General features: G+C 44.1%; 1 protein-coding gene across 1 annotated transcript in view; it reads right to left on the reverse strand.

The window, feature by feature from the left end:
• Positions 1 to 4,085, reverse strand: part of DYNC1LI1 (dynein cytoplasmic 1 light intermediate chain 1) — a 29,183-nt gene extending 25,098 nt beyond the window's left edge. The window contains exons 1-2 of the mRNA XM_077304764.1: positions 3,709 to 4,085; positions 3,185 to 3,258 (exon numbers count right to left, since the gene is read on the reverse strand). Of these exons, the coding sequence (XP_077160879.1) occupies positions 3,185 to 3,258; positions 3,709 to 3,875 (241 nt within the window). The 5' untranslated portion in view covers positions 3,876 to 4,085. The remainder of the gene's footprint in view (positions 1 to 3,184; positions 3,259 to 3,708) is intronic.
• Between the last annotated feature and the right edge of the window lie 11,005 nt (positions 4,086 to 15,090).

The following is a 15,090-nucleotide window of genomic DNA, read 5'->3' on the forward strand; positions in this document are numbered from 1 at the left end:
ACTATTAACAGTGTCTCTAAAGGGGCTAGCAGGAGTGGACTATGCAGCAAATTAATTCAGAACGAACAATTTTTTTCTTAAGACATTTAAATGAAACAAACACACAGAAAGAAGTCAAAGGAACATATAAAATAAAGACAAATATATTAAATGAAAGCAGCAGAAGAAGTACCTATTGGCATTACTGAGCTATACTCACTGAAAAAAACCTCAGAATTGCCAGGTAATATAAGACAAATGAAGCTGCCAAGATAGTTCTTTTTACTCCCAAAAGGTTAATTGCAGATGAGCCTTACACTTACAGGATTTGTTTGTTCATTTGTTTGTTTCGCGCCGTTCCTGGCCATGGCTGGCTTGCAGCGGGTTATAGTTAAAAAACATAAAACCATAAAAACCCCAATTTACAATAACATCCAACAGATAGCAGCAGAAATACAATTACAGAACTCTCCCTCTAGTGGCAGACTTTGGATCCCCCATCTCCTCCCTCACAGGCTGATACAACAAGGGGGAAGAAGATGTCCAGTGTCTGATTAAACAAACATCAGAAGAAGGAGGGGATGGGGGCCCAAGATCTTCCAGCTCTAGTCTTGAAAAAAGGCCCTGGTAGAAGAGCTCTGCCTTACAAGCCCTGTGGAACTGTGATAGTTCCCACAGGATCCTTGGGTCTTCTGGGAACTCATTCCACCAGGCAGGGGGTAGGACCAAAAAGGCCATGTCCCTTGTTGAGGCCAGGCACACTTCACATGGGCTGGGGATCACCAGTCTATCAGTATTGACAGGGCAAAGAGCCCTGTGGGGGGCACAGGGAGACAAGAGGTCCCTCAGATATGTTGGACCCAGATCTCAAAGTGACTTAAAGGTCATAACCAAAACCTTGAACTTGATCTGGAATACCATCGGCAGCCAATGCAGCTGCTTCAGCACTGGCTGAATATGGGCCCTCCAAGATGTCCTAGTGAGGACCACAACTGCCATATTTTGCACTAGTTGTAACTTCCTGGTCAAAACTAAGGGTAGGCCAGTGTAGAGTTACAGAAATCTAGCCTGGAGGTGACCATCGCATGGATTACTGTGGCCAGGTATTCCGGGGCCAGAAATGGAACTGTAACCTCAGTCAGGGCAAGATACTGAGCAACAAGAAGCAGAATAGCTCATCATTGCAGCATATGAAATGTTCTATGTCATAGCCAAGAACTGGCAATGGACTGTGGGATTCCATTCACCTCCCTTGGCCTCTCCTCTCTGAGATATAATTCACTCATTTTCCCTTAAATCCAACTAAGTATGAATGGCACCAATGCAAAGCAAGAGAACAATTCTTAGATAGCTTTCAAATCCTTGTCCCCTTTCATAAAGATGTCAGGGAAGGCAGTGCTATGACCTGTTATCAAACTATTACCAATTATTATGGAGATAGAATGCTTTGACTGCACCAGCCTTTCAACAGGCAAGATCAGAGTTTGTTAGATCTTCATGCTACTCTCACACTGTATTTTTAATCCACCCAGTCACGCTATAGACTACAGACAGCCAAGGAGTGGTATACAGAAAAAGCAACAAGGATGCTATAAGAACAGCAAAATAAATATATCCAGTGAAGATGAAGATGTAAGTAAGTAGAAATTATCTTGCTTAGAACAAGCAGCACAGTGAAACTGACTGGCTCCCACACAGTTGAGATATGGAATTCATTGCCACAGAATGATGGAAGGATAACACAGATAGCTTAAAAAAAAAGTCCAGGCCAAGAGGTTAGATCTATTATTGGTTATGAATCATGACAGCCAAGAATATAGTTCCCGCCAAGATGCTAAAGAAGCTCCCATCATGCCATCCCAGAAACATCTAGGCAGGACTACTGAAGTCAAAGTACTAATGAAACCCACCAAGACAATTTATAATTTTTTTTTTTATGGAAAATTCATCACTCTGCCAAAAATCTCTCCCAATTTACTTGTAGTAGAGCTCAAGCACTGTATGTTTGTAACTTTATAAATGGCTACTAATTCTCTGATCCTTTCCTTCTTTAATAATTATTTGCATTTTACAGAATCATGGGCGCCTACCTCAATTGAGTGAATAATTTCCTGTTAAAACATTGTCTGTCCCAACTCTCTCTCAGATCCCCCCTCATTACATGGAGATACTAATTCCCCCTGCAAGTTGCCATGCTTCACTTGACTTACCTGCATCTCCTGCACACTAAACAGCATATAGTAAGTAATAATGTGGCTCAGACTGCTGTGTCAAGCAGCAGTCTGGGGCACTTACTCATCAACAGATCTCCAGGAAGTGAAAGCAGCCTGCTACCTGATATGGCAGACAGCAATAATATGTGATAGGAAAATCCTAACACAATAATTCCAAAGTGGCAAAACCCAAGGCCACTCCCATCGAAAGAAAAAATTCACCTGGGTCAGAAGCTGCTTGAATCAGCCACTACTGTGCCTAACTGCTAGCATATTAACTTGCAAGAAAACACCTAAAGTGAGAAAGTCATGAGACAGGCCTGCTGGGGCTCTACTCCCAACAATATCCACATGTTGTTAGGAATATTCCTGGAAAAATCAGCATATTTTCTCCAATGCACTTCTCAATAAATACCATTCCAGAGGAGATTCAGACTGCACCTGCTGTTCATCAGACGGGGGGGGGGGGTCTGCTCAGGCAGATACATCACAGCAGACTGAAATTCAGGTGTCATCTCACGACATTCATATAACAGCATCTCTTCTATAGAGTAACAATCAGAATACAATAGATGGGGGGCAGCAAAGCATTATGAAAGCTAGCACATTGGTGCTGCTACACATTTGTGACAGCAATGCTCTCTCAACAGCTCTTATGCATGAGGACACAAGCTCATCCTCCTAGGCTGCCAGCCTCATGTTTGTGTTGGGAGAATAAAAGGTGAATTTTAACAAAGCACCAACACTGCATTTTTCATTCAGCACGGGAGAACCTGCTGGCTCCCAATCAGATCCCTGCAGGAGCGGGGAAAGGAAGCACTCAATGAACCACTGCAATGATCCATTACCCCTCCCTTCTGTACAACGTACAAAATACAACATGGCATTCCACACACTCCCTCTGTCTATGCTCAACAACAGAGCCAAGAGGCTCAGCCCTCTAATGAATAAGTAAAAGAGAGATGGCAAGCTGAGACCCATCGTCCACTTACCCAACAACAAGACATTTTTCCCCGAAGGCAATTTAGATCGGGAGCGAGTGGACACCTCACTGAGGATGCAGGACCTGCCAAAGAAAACGAAAAAAGAGAGGCCAGTGAAGAAGGCCAGGTCTGTAGCAAGGGAGACACCTGTCAATCCACCTGACGGAATAATTTAGGAGGATCCAGGAGGCCAGGGTAGTATTGTTGATCTGACCGGCCAGGGAAGGAACCCCGGGCCTTCTGCAACGCCACCCCCAAAAGGTGCTGATGAGCATGGCCGGGGATGGGTTTTGGGGAGGTGAGACAAAAGATGAAATGTCCTCCCTGCAGGGGGAGGAAGCGGCCCGGAACGAGGGGCGGCTGGCGTTCGGTGCGGTTCCCCCTGGACCTCCAAAGGGGCCGGCGGCAGGTGAGGCGGGCGCGAGGAGCGCACCTGGCCCGCAGCGAGGGCGGGGCTCGGGGGGAGTAACGGTCTCCCTCTCAGCACCCACGGAGATGGAGGGGGGAGGGGGGGAAGAGCGGGGCTCCCACACCAGAGGTTCTGCCCGTCGTCGTCGTCGCCGCCGCCGGCTCGCTGGTCGGACCCGCCGCTGCTGCTGCTGTTGGTCGCGTTGAAGGTGGCCCCCCCGTAGCCCGAGCCCAGCCCCGGCGACGGAGAGGACCCGAAGGAGCCGGCTCTCCCTCCCACCACCGCCGCCATCTTCGCCTGTGCGCGCGGGCGGGCGCGCTCCACGCCTCGGGCTCCGCTCCCCTCCCCGCCCCTCCCCAGCCCGGCACAGCGCCGCTGTGGCGCGACGGGAGAGGAAACCGGCCGCGTTGCCTGGGACCCGGATGTGGGCCCTGGAGGGCGGAGGAGGGGCCCGCCGGTCACGCTCGCCGAGAGCCCCCTGCCCGCTTGTGGTCGCTGCGCCGCCCGCCCGCCCCGGCCCCTCCCTGCTGGGGGTCGGTGGGTGACGAAAACAAAGAGGGAAGGGTCGGTTGGCGCCTCGGTCACAAACACACACGCTGGCGCCGCCGCCTCTGCCCGGCCTTCGGGCGGCTTTGTTGCCGGCGGGAGAAGCCGGAATTGGCTCTCTCTGAGGCAGCCTCCGCCTGTATTGCGTTATTAGCCGATTCGCTGCCCGGCAAGACAGAGAGAGAGCGCAAGTTGTGCAGCGGCTGTGCAGAGCAGTGGTCGGACTATGCGACTCAGCCCTGTGGGGGCCCCGGGCCCGTTGTGCGCACGTTGGAGAATCACTGTGCACGGAAAGCGCATTATCCAGCACGTGCGGGATGGGCACCGGTTTCAAATCGTCACCCTGCCCTGGAACTTCTTCCACCTACTTCGCAGGGTGGTTGTGAGGATAAAATGAGGAAAGCGAACCGGGATGTGCTCTGTGCTCCTAAGAAGAAGGCGAGACATTTTAAAAGTACTAAAGGCAGAAACTGCCCCTCTAATAGCAGCTGTGCCACCACTGACATGGTATCCATTTTAGAACTAGGGCACTGCCAGCTAGGTTGGGTGGACTGTCATCCTGCCGCCACCCCAGATATCCTCTCCTGGATGCCTTCCCATAAACCAGTATGAAAATAGTTGGTGGAATCCTAGAAGTCAGCTTCTAAAACAGTGGGGTCGTGACCCCTTTGGGGATTGAACAACCCTTTCACAGGGGTGGCAGCAGGGCAAGCAGCTTGGGGCATCCACACAACAGCCTTGCGAGGCAGATTGAGATAGAACATTCGTCTGTCTGGAGCAGCGGAAAACAGCGAGATCGGCATGGTGGGACAAGAGGCAGAACCCTGGAGAAACCCTGGGGAACAAAACAATTTATATACAATCACAAACAATGCATCTTCACGCCATTGGTCAGTTTTTGTTTAATTTCTGTGAAAGAACCCTTGCATAATTTTATGGTTGGGGGTTACAACATGAGGAACTGTATTAAAGGGTCGCAGCATTAGGAAGGTTGAGAACTACTGATCTAAAACAAACAAGTTCTGCCTTTTGTGACCTATTGTTGAAAGGAAACCTTTCCAGAAATGTCCTACAGTATGGTAATCATTTGTCTTGAGGCAGATGCTGATCTTCAGGCATATGAGCAGCCTATCCTTGACCTCTTTTTATGGGTCACTTGTAATTGCTATTGCCTCTGGTATTTTCCGGACCTTTAAAGTGGAGGTGTAGCTGTCTTCTTGTGCCACATCACTAATGTTCATATCCAGCAAAAACAGCTGTTCCCTTATAATAGAAGTGGGGCTACTATTGCTGGCCATGGCCATATTTTGATTAGGATGGCTTTGTTTTAACTGAAGTAAGAGTGTGCTTTGCATAACACAAGGGGCAAGCAGTAGTACTGATGGAAAATAAGTTTCAAAGTGTCAGAACATTCCAAATGGAGCAGTTGGCAAGTTGTAAAATGACTTGAGATTATATTAGAGGTACCATCTATCATTGCCCATGCCACAGGTCCAGATGTCTATTGCCATAACAAATCATTGCCCTTCCCAAGCCAAATGTAAGGATTTTTTTCCAGATTGTTTTCAGATTGGCGGGGGCCTAGCAGAGTACAACTGGCATTGTTTATTCTTTGTTTATTTTTGTTTATTATTACATTTGTAGACCGCCCTCCCCTGAGGCTGAGGGCAGTTCACACAGAACATAAAAGAACAATACATCGAACTGTATGTCAAATTGAGATACAGCAATGGTAATAATAACAGAGAGTAACTAACAGGATAACAAACAGGTCCATGGTTCCCAGTTCCTTGGAAGGGAGATTCAGGGGCCCAGTGGGTATTGCTGGTTCTGGTTTGCCTCAACCAAATGCCTGGCGGAAGAGCTCCATTTTGTAGGCCCTGTGGAACTGTTTTCGTTCTCTTCCGGGAGCTCATTCCACCAGGTGGCCAGGACAGAGAAGGCTCTGGCCCTGGTTGAGGTCAGGAGGGCTCCTTTTGGGCCAGGAATCACTAGCCAGTTGGAGGTGGCAGAGCACAAAGCTCTTTGAGGGGTGTAGGAAGAAAGGCGGTCCCTGACAGTGTATGGCCTTGAAGGTGATTACCACAACCTTTAGCCTGATCCAGAATTTGACTGATAGCCATTACAGTTGTTGGAGGGTGGGCTGGATGTGGGACCTCCATGGTGTTGCTCTGAGGACCCTGGCCGCTACATTTTGGACCAGCTGTAGTTTCTGGATCAAGGTTAAGGGCAGGCTAGCGTAGAGTGAGTTGCAGAAGCTCAGTCTAGAGGTGACCATTGCATGGGTCATTGTGGCTAGGTGTTCCAGGGCCAAGTAGGACGCTAGTAGTTTGGCTTGACAAAGGTGGTAGAATGCCAGCTGCACTACTCTCGTAACCTGAACTTCCATTGAGAGGAAAGCATCCAGGATCAAACCCAGGTTCCTGGCAGAGTGAGACACTGATAGCTGCACACAATCCAGGGAGGGCAGATGTGCTTCCTCATATGTTCCCTTTCTGCGCAGCCATAGGACCCCTGTATTTGAAGGATTGAGCTTCAAACGACTCTGCTTGAGCCATTTCGTCACTGCTTCCAGGCAGCTGGCTAATGTTACTTGTGTTGCACAGCCAGTGCAGACAGGAAGTTAGTGGGCGTGCCAAGGGGCAGCTGGTGGGCCAAGTGGGCCAAGCCATGAGTCACAGCTGTGTAGGGTCACGACTAGTGACTCATAGCTCTGGGTATGGCACCTGGCCAAACTCATCCATGGGGTGGATCCATGCAGTGTTCCTGGAAATGTGCTGTTCATAGCATGTGCTACATGGATAAACCCCCACTGGTCCTTCCCCTAGCATAAGTTACCAGAAAGTGGAAGCAAACAGTTGTTCTCATTGGGCTAGTTCAGTCCTCAGTGATAAACCACAGTATCTTGAAAAGAGAGCCTTCACTGCCTTTAGGTTTGGAACGCCCTATAGCAAGCCCCAAAACCTGTTCACTAAAGCCTGCTCCCTGCAAGTTTTTCCCCCCTTCAAAGTTACCACTTAAGTAGAGGGACATGCATGCACAAAATCTCATCTAACAAATATACATTTTGTATCTTTTTTAACAAAATGACATGTACACACTGAAAAATACCATGCAACAGTGTATTATGCTTTTCCGATATTGAAGTGATATCAGGGCTACAAAACTGTCATGTGCATAGTAGATCTTAATCTCTTCTGAAAGCAGTGTAAAACCTTATTAATTCAGGAAGCTTATGGCTGGGCGTGTGCAAGTTCTTTTGTGTCTAACCTGGAATATATATATTAAAATTAAGTATCTATCTACATATATAGATAACTTGAGCACTGATTCCACTGTGGAAATACATTCACTATATTTTAGTTGGAGATATAATCATCTCTCCCTGATTGTGCTAGGGGCATTGTTTCTTTGTGTTGACAGATGAAGCCAGCTGTACAAGATTGGCTAGTCTACTACAAACCCCCACTGCTCCCTGAAGCCATTTTAAATGTTTTATAAATTGACTCCCCTATTTAGAATGAAGGGGATACACTGCAACAGTGCAATCCAACTGATTTAGATGCAAGTAACTCTGCATAGGGTTGCATTATGAATGTATTAAAGCACATCTTGTACTTTAAAATGCAAAAAAGCAGAAAGTCTGCCTGGGGGCTGTGGGAAGGCCAATTCAGCATTCAGTTTGCTGGCCAGTATGGCTGTCAAATGTGTTATAAAGGCAGAAAGAAGCAAGGCTTGAGCTGCAAGAAAAAAAAATAAGAGCTGGTTTCTAATAACCTACTTTTTACTCCCAAAGCAGCTTATAAACACCTTTCTCTTATTCTCCTCACAGAAGATACCCTGTGATGTGAGTAGGGCTGAAAGAACTCTAAGAGAACTGTTCTGCAAGGACAGCCCTAAGAGAACTATGACTAGTCCAGGCTTACCCAACTGGCTGCATGTGGAGGAGTAGGAAATCAAACCTGATTGTCCAGATGAGGGGCTGCTGCTCTTAACCTTGACCATGTGGCACAACAAGTGCCATGATTTGCACATAGATTAGTATGTTTACTATGTATGTTGTTTTCAAACTGTTCCCTACCATGAGCCCTCAAAAATTAGGCAAGCTAAAAAGAAAGTAAATCATTATGATTCCTTAATTGAATCATAGTGACCTTCCTGTTTAATCTCAGAACGCTTCCCTTGGTCACCCTGAGATATACAAAGTCTACAATTTTTGTGAATTTTAACAAGCCTTATTTGCATTGCATGAGTTAAACCTCTATCCATGCTGCCCTTGAAAAAATTAAAAATGTATTTGAAAGGGTTACTGCAAGAAGCAACATTAAATATAAACAAACAAATCATACAGGAAAGCGAAGTGTATGTGGGGAATGGGGATCTAAAAATGCATTCTTGCCTGAAATAAGTTGACAGAAATGTTAGGAAAGAACATGTGATAATAATGAACAGTGAGTCTCGATAGGAAAGAGAAGAAGCGCAGAGTAATGCTGTTTCTTGACTCCTCAGTATCTTTACAAACCATTAGTCCTTCCTGAAAATGTATTGCTGCTGACAGATCTGCCAGATTTCATTCATTTTGCTGAAGGCACAACCCATTTTCTCGTGCCCCCCCCCTCCTATTAGTCTTGTTGCTTTGCCCTCTTGCAGTGGAAATTTTTCCAGGGCCTGTGAACATTTCTGAGCCTTCCCAGCTATTTATATGTGCTGTCATACCATTGCTCAGATGGTCACTGCCTTGAAATAATCACAGATTGCCATGAATGCTTCAGCTTTCAGTACATACAAAACATTCTCACTAAAAGGAGAAATGCTTGGTCATTTGCAGATTTATTTATTGTATATGGCGTGTGTGTAGTGTATCCAGGAGATTCAGGGATTTGTCTGGCAGCCAGACAAGGGTCATTAGAAGGTGGCTTGTCATTGCCTACCTCTGCATCATGACCCATAGTGTTTGTTGGAGAAACTACCACCTAAATCCTTGGAGGTCTCTCATCCAAATACTAGCCAGAGTTGGCACTGCCTAGGCTTCCCTGGGCTATCTAATGCCAATTTTGAGAACCAACTCAAACTCTCAGGGATTAGCAGGGGGTCATTCTTGAAAGCAATCTCTGTAGCATTCTTCTGACAGATACAAAAATATGCATACTACTCAGAATGTTCTGTATATCTATTACTGCTGAGGAGGTAGGGAAAGCAATATTGAAGGAGAGTAAGTATACACAGTTTATTAATTTTCCTGTACTTAGTATATATATGCCACAAGATCATTAGAATAGTTATTCGTTCTCCCAACAGAATTGGGAAGGGGGAATGAGAAGGGGGAAAAAACTAGAGGTCTCTAACCCCATTTTCAGCAACCCCATCCCAACCTATAACATTCAGGACTCTTGATTTGGCTTCTTGTGCTGCTGTATTCCTCCACATAATTCTACAGAGATGCAGTGAAAGACTTGGTCTGTCTAATCCATTTTTTTCTAGCTCAACCAGCTGTAAGTCAAATGCCTCTGAGATCCCTGCAAAACATGTGCTCAACCCCCCTAAGACTGATTACTAATGCCAATTAGCACTGTAGTTTTACTTCCACATTCAGAAACAAATTGTGAGCCTTGGGTGCAAAAGGCCTGGGATGTAACAAGTCATGAAATTCACTGGATTTTCCTAACCTATTCCCAGGGCTGTTCTGAAGATAAAGTACTCAAGGTAGAGGGAACTACTGCTCTGAGTGTCTTGAAGGAACAGCAGGATAAAAATAGGATAAATAGAAACTGAAGCTAGAAAAGTAGAGCAGAGAGCTCTTCAGAAGATGCCCAGTCCTGATTTTGATCATGTTTATTTTATAAAATGAAAGCTGCTGAGCTCAAATCTGCAGGGTAGCCATTATCCCAGATGCTTCAGCTATGTATGTGGTGAGTGGCTGTAGTCATTTAGTGATGGGGAAAATACAGTCCAAATAAGTCTGATTTCTAGCAGCTTTAATGTGAATCAAACCGAAGGGACACGAACACATCTCGCAATGGTAGATAGAGTCCCATTTGCAGCAGTAGGTACTAAGGGTGAATCTTCTTGTACCACAAAGACATTAAGCCTATTTAGAGCATGTACACACATTTTTTAATTCAAAGATCAGATGCACTATCTGCGGTCCTTACTTGCTAATGTTCCAGCTTTGCACTTATCTCCTGCTGATATTGCTGACAGACTCACCATGAGACAGGTACTGTGAGGGTTCCACTTAGGTACAGGGAAGTCTCCCCTCTCCCTTGAAGCACCTCACACTTCCAGATTCACACTACAAACATAACTGTGGACACAACTGCTGAAATTAAGATCCATGAGTTCATGTTTAATTTCTTCTTGTATGGATGCAATAGATAATAGCCATGCTATTGACTATATTGGGTTGAATCTAATCAGTTTTTCTGCTAGTGAAAGAGAAGGAAAACATCATTAATGACCACACAAGATGTCTGGGCTGAGAATTGTGGAACCTGCATTTACAAATACCATGTAGTAGTATAGATGGGAATTGGACAAGAGACTAATTAACTTAATCATCCTGTAGAATAACCACTATTCTTTTAAAGTCAGTTTAGGTTAAACAATTACTGACAACTTTGTCCCAATATATCCTCACAACTACCAATCTTCAGTCTCTTTGATTTGATGTATTGTGTTTATAGGACCACCCTTCTCCGCACAAGCCGTCTGACCTTCACCCTAGTAGAATTCATCTTAATGAGTTGATTCATTCTAGGGCCTTTCATTTTTCCTCCTATTTAATCATAGAATCTGAGTAAAGCTTCTTTACTGACACCAAACAAAGGCTCATGTAGACATCACAAAAGTTTAAGAATCTTACTTAGGGGATGAATAAAGGAGAACCCCATTTTGAATAAAACATATTATAAACATTATGTGGGGCTGTATTTGTGTGTGTGGCTTTCTATTAAGTCATAATGTCCTCATATAAACAGTTAGGTGTTTACTATTCACTGACTGTGACATCAAATGATGACCCTCACGAATCAGCCCACCACAGGCAGAATTTTCCTATCACATAACCTCATTTCAAAACCAATCATTACCAGCAGAGTAGCTTCCACTTCCTTAAGGGAATATATATCCAATAAAGAGATTTCTAATTATGTGTATTCCTATGCAAATAACGGAATTATGTTACCAGATTTGTATGCAGTATCCACTGGCCACTTAAAAACCATGTACTATCAATATTTAGTTATTCCCACACGAAGATGCAAATCAAGAACAGGCTATTAGATTACTATAAATGCGGAATTATGATGAGAAGAGCATTTTTAATCCCTGCTTTTTACTACTTGAAGGACTCTCAAAGTGGCTTATAATCACCTACTCTTCCTCTCACCACAACAGTCACTCTGTGAGGCTGAGAGAACAATGCTGGCCCAAGGTCACCCAGCTGGCTGCATGTGGGGAATCGAACCTAGTTCTCCAGATTAGAGGCTCCCGCGCTTAACCACTACTACACCCAATGGGAGGGGATCTTCCCTTTTAAATTTCTTCTCCCCTTTGCTAACACTGTGCCTGCCGTAGCTTCCTATTTCCCCACCATCATCGGCACTGCTGCTGGGTCCACCAGAGGTCTCTGCCATCACCCCCAACAAGAACACTGCCAGACCCGCTGTATTTCCCAACCACCACCACGAACAGTGACTCTGTCAGGCATACAAAGAGGACAATTTTGTTTTTAGGGGGGATATAAACCATCCCAACGTAATTTTGAAATTATTTCAGATTTTTCTGCAAACCTGGGGGTGTCTCCCAGGTTTGCAGAAGTACCCGATTTATGCCAGATTTAAATATCTATATATATTAGGCCACAATGGGCTATTAGAATATATGATATGTCCTATATGATGACTGATTGTCAGGTAATTTCTTACAACATTATACATTTGCATACCAAGTCCAAATGGTAACACAACAACATTTAGTGATGCCATGGCTTTCCACAAATAGGCACATTCACATACCTCTTGGTCCTTGCCCTCCCTTATTCTAAGCATGCTAAGGACCAAGCAAGTGACTTGGACATCACTGAAGTCAGAGGCCGAGAAACCTGACGTCTGCTTCAGAACGCTGTAGTGTAAAGGGACAAACAGCATGTAGAGGGGATTACTCAACAAACAGTAGGTTGACTATAAAGGAGGAAGTGACTGAAGAATCTGCAAAAATGCTGAATAAGGTGGAAATATTAGATTTTCTTTGCTTCTGATTGTTCCTGTCAATTAGGGTTTGCATGTTTATGGTCAGCAAATTGCAATAAAACTGCACCAAAAGACACAACATATTCTTGGAGCAGGCATTACCCATCCATTTTAAGAACTGTTAAAAACTGTTTCCCTACTTTAGTCCGCTCCTTTTTCTCATTGTTACTTCACCTTTCAAAATTAGTTCTGTTATCCCCGTCCTTGAAAAATGAGCACCTTTTATTCCATAGTTATTCCATATCCCAACCTGTTTGGTACTCATCTTTGGAAGCCTGTATTTGTTGTGCCTTTGCTGTAGCTAATTCTAGATTGTGGTTCACTTCCCCACCCCCTTTTTGGATTCTCTGCCAGAGTAACAGCATACCCTCTATGAAAGTGACTCAGTTCTTTTCTCCCGTTTGGGGATTCCTGTCCCTATGTTCCCCCTGTTAAGGCAGGAACCAATCTTCACAGGACAAGAAAGTTTACAACTCTGAGCTCAAAGGTCACATTTCTCAACTCATCTCTCTATGAAAGAGAAGACAATTATTCTATAGGGAAAAATCAAACTAAAGAAACAGAATTTTGACTAGGCAGAATGCTTTGGGTATTGTTTTCTATTTTAAAAATGTATACATAATTAGATCCCTTTTTTTGCTTATCCTTGACACCAAATAGGTATTTATTATATTTCCAGCTGTATTTGCAGCTAATTAATCACATGTCATAACTCAGATGAGAGAATCACAGTGTGGAGAGTTCGTGGACTCAGAAATGTTTGTGGACTCAGAAATGTATCTGCATTAGGAACATACATGGAAGGTTTCTTAGTCACACACTCGTTTCTTGTGCTGCCTGGTGGATGGAAAAGTTAAAAGGCAAATTGTTTGAATTGGGTTTGTTTTTCTAGCCTGTTCCAGAGAATGTGAAGGAGATGCCATGTAATGGTCCAAAAGATTAAAAAAAACACACAATTAAAAAAAAATGCAGAGCAGGCTGATTTTGAAAGTGTGTCAGTAGAATCAGCCACTAGTTATTTTTAACAACTTCTGAAAGCTTATCAGGCAGATACAGTTAATCCATTAAAGGATTTGCAGGTATTCATAGCTTAATAGCTAATCATGGTGGAATTAAACCAAGAGAAGTTTGCAGTCACTGAATGAGAGCCTTTATTTCTACACTTTTACATGAAAAATGTACATTATAAATTTTAATAGTTTCTCTGTCGATCCAGTTGAGCTCAATAGGATCAGCTGAAGAAGCCTAGCGTGAAAGCTTTGTGCTAAAGATTGGTGGTAAAGTGCTTTCTGGCTATTCCAGGATTGGAATGTTAGCCAAGGGCCATCACAATCAGTTAATTGATTGTTTTATTGTGGTATTGTTTTTTTTGTGATCCTTTATAGTCACTGTCTGCAAATTGCCTGATATGTTTCACTTAAGAAAACTGCAGGATATATAATGTAAATAAATAATATGGATTAAATGTTGACCAGGTTGTGGAAAGGTATGGAAGACAGTCATAAAGATGGGCTATATGTAGTTGACTGGATTGGATGGATGACCGTCTACCTCTACTTTCCTTCTCTGACTGTGTCTCTCTTCCATGTTCTATTTCTTCCTACCTTGTCTCATGAACCCCTAGTTCGTGACCTGTAGTTCTTGCCCCCTTTTGAGGTTTGCTTGATTACTTTGTGCTCCCCGATCTCCCACTGTGTTGTGGCACCTTCCTGGCCCTGCTCAAGAGTGCCCCCCATCTCCTGCCTGTATTTCTAAACTTCATCCCGCCTTCACTTCCTTATCTTTTCTCACAAGGCTGTTTTCACTGGGAGCACCTTCATCAATGGCCTGCTGATTATCAGTGTAAGCCAAAGCAGTATGACACCCTCGGAAATCAACTGGTTTTAGAAGGGAGTAACTCTTATGATTGCACAGTTTAAGTTGTTTTTTTCTAAAGGAAGGGGGCAGGTAGGGGCTTTCTTACAGATAAAATGTCACAGTTTCTCCAACACAGCTTTCCTCTTCCTCTCAGTTTTCCAAGCAGGTAAAATCTGGCCAAACTACTGAAGAAGGTGGATTTGCGGGCAGAGTTGCATGAATTCGACATGCACGCACCTAACACCCAAGCCTTATTTGGCTGTGTTCTGCCTCATTCATTAGGGGCTTAATTTTCAGCTTTTTAAATGGTCTGCTCTGATCTGAGGTCTATTTGATGGATGCTTTAATGCTGATTACACGCCTAGATTTATTTTAACGGCTTGTTTTTATATTGGCAATGTCTTGTTTTAAGTGGTCTCGAGCAGGACGCTGATGAGATGGCACAGAAATCTCCTCAAATGAATAAATATTCCACAATCACATTCCTTGCAAATGTGTGTTTACAAATGCTTAATCTGATATTTTGGCTTTACGCGCTGTCAGGCAAATTAAGTCTTCAGTACAAAATTTAAATTAAATAAATATAAAGCAATTATAAACCGGTAATTAACTCTGCTGGGTCTTATTGCATGTATTTACATGCCTGTATATGGGATATAATAGAAGGCAAAATTCCACATTTGTTACTTCCAGTGTATTACAGAAAGGAGGGGAAGGAAGACATAAACATCTGACCACCTCACAAAGCAAATTAACTGAAGCAAGGCCTGTGAAGTCAAGCCGGCAGCACAGCAATATTGTCTGAAAGCAGCTTTGTGCTTTACGCTCTTGCAAGAGATTGCGGGACACCAACT

This window comes from Paroedura picta, chromosome 11 (genome assembly GCF_049243985.1).
Source record: "Paroedura picta isolate Pp20150507F chromosome 11, Ppicta_v3.0, whole genome shotgun sequence".
Taxonomy (NCBI): Eukaryota; Metazoa; Chordata; class Lepidosauria; order Squamata; family Gekkonidae; genus Paroedura; species Paroedura picta.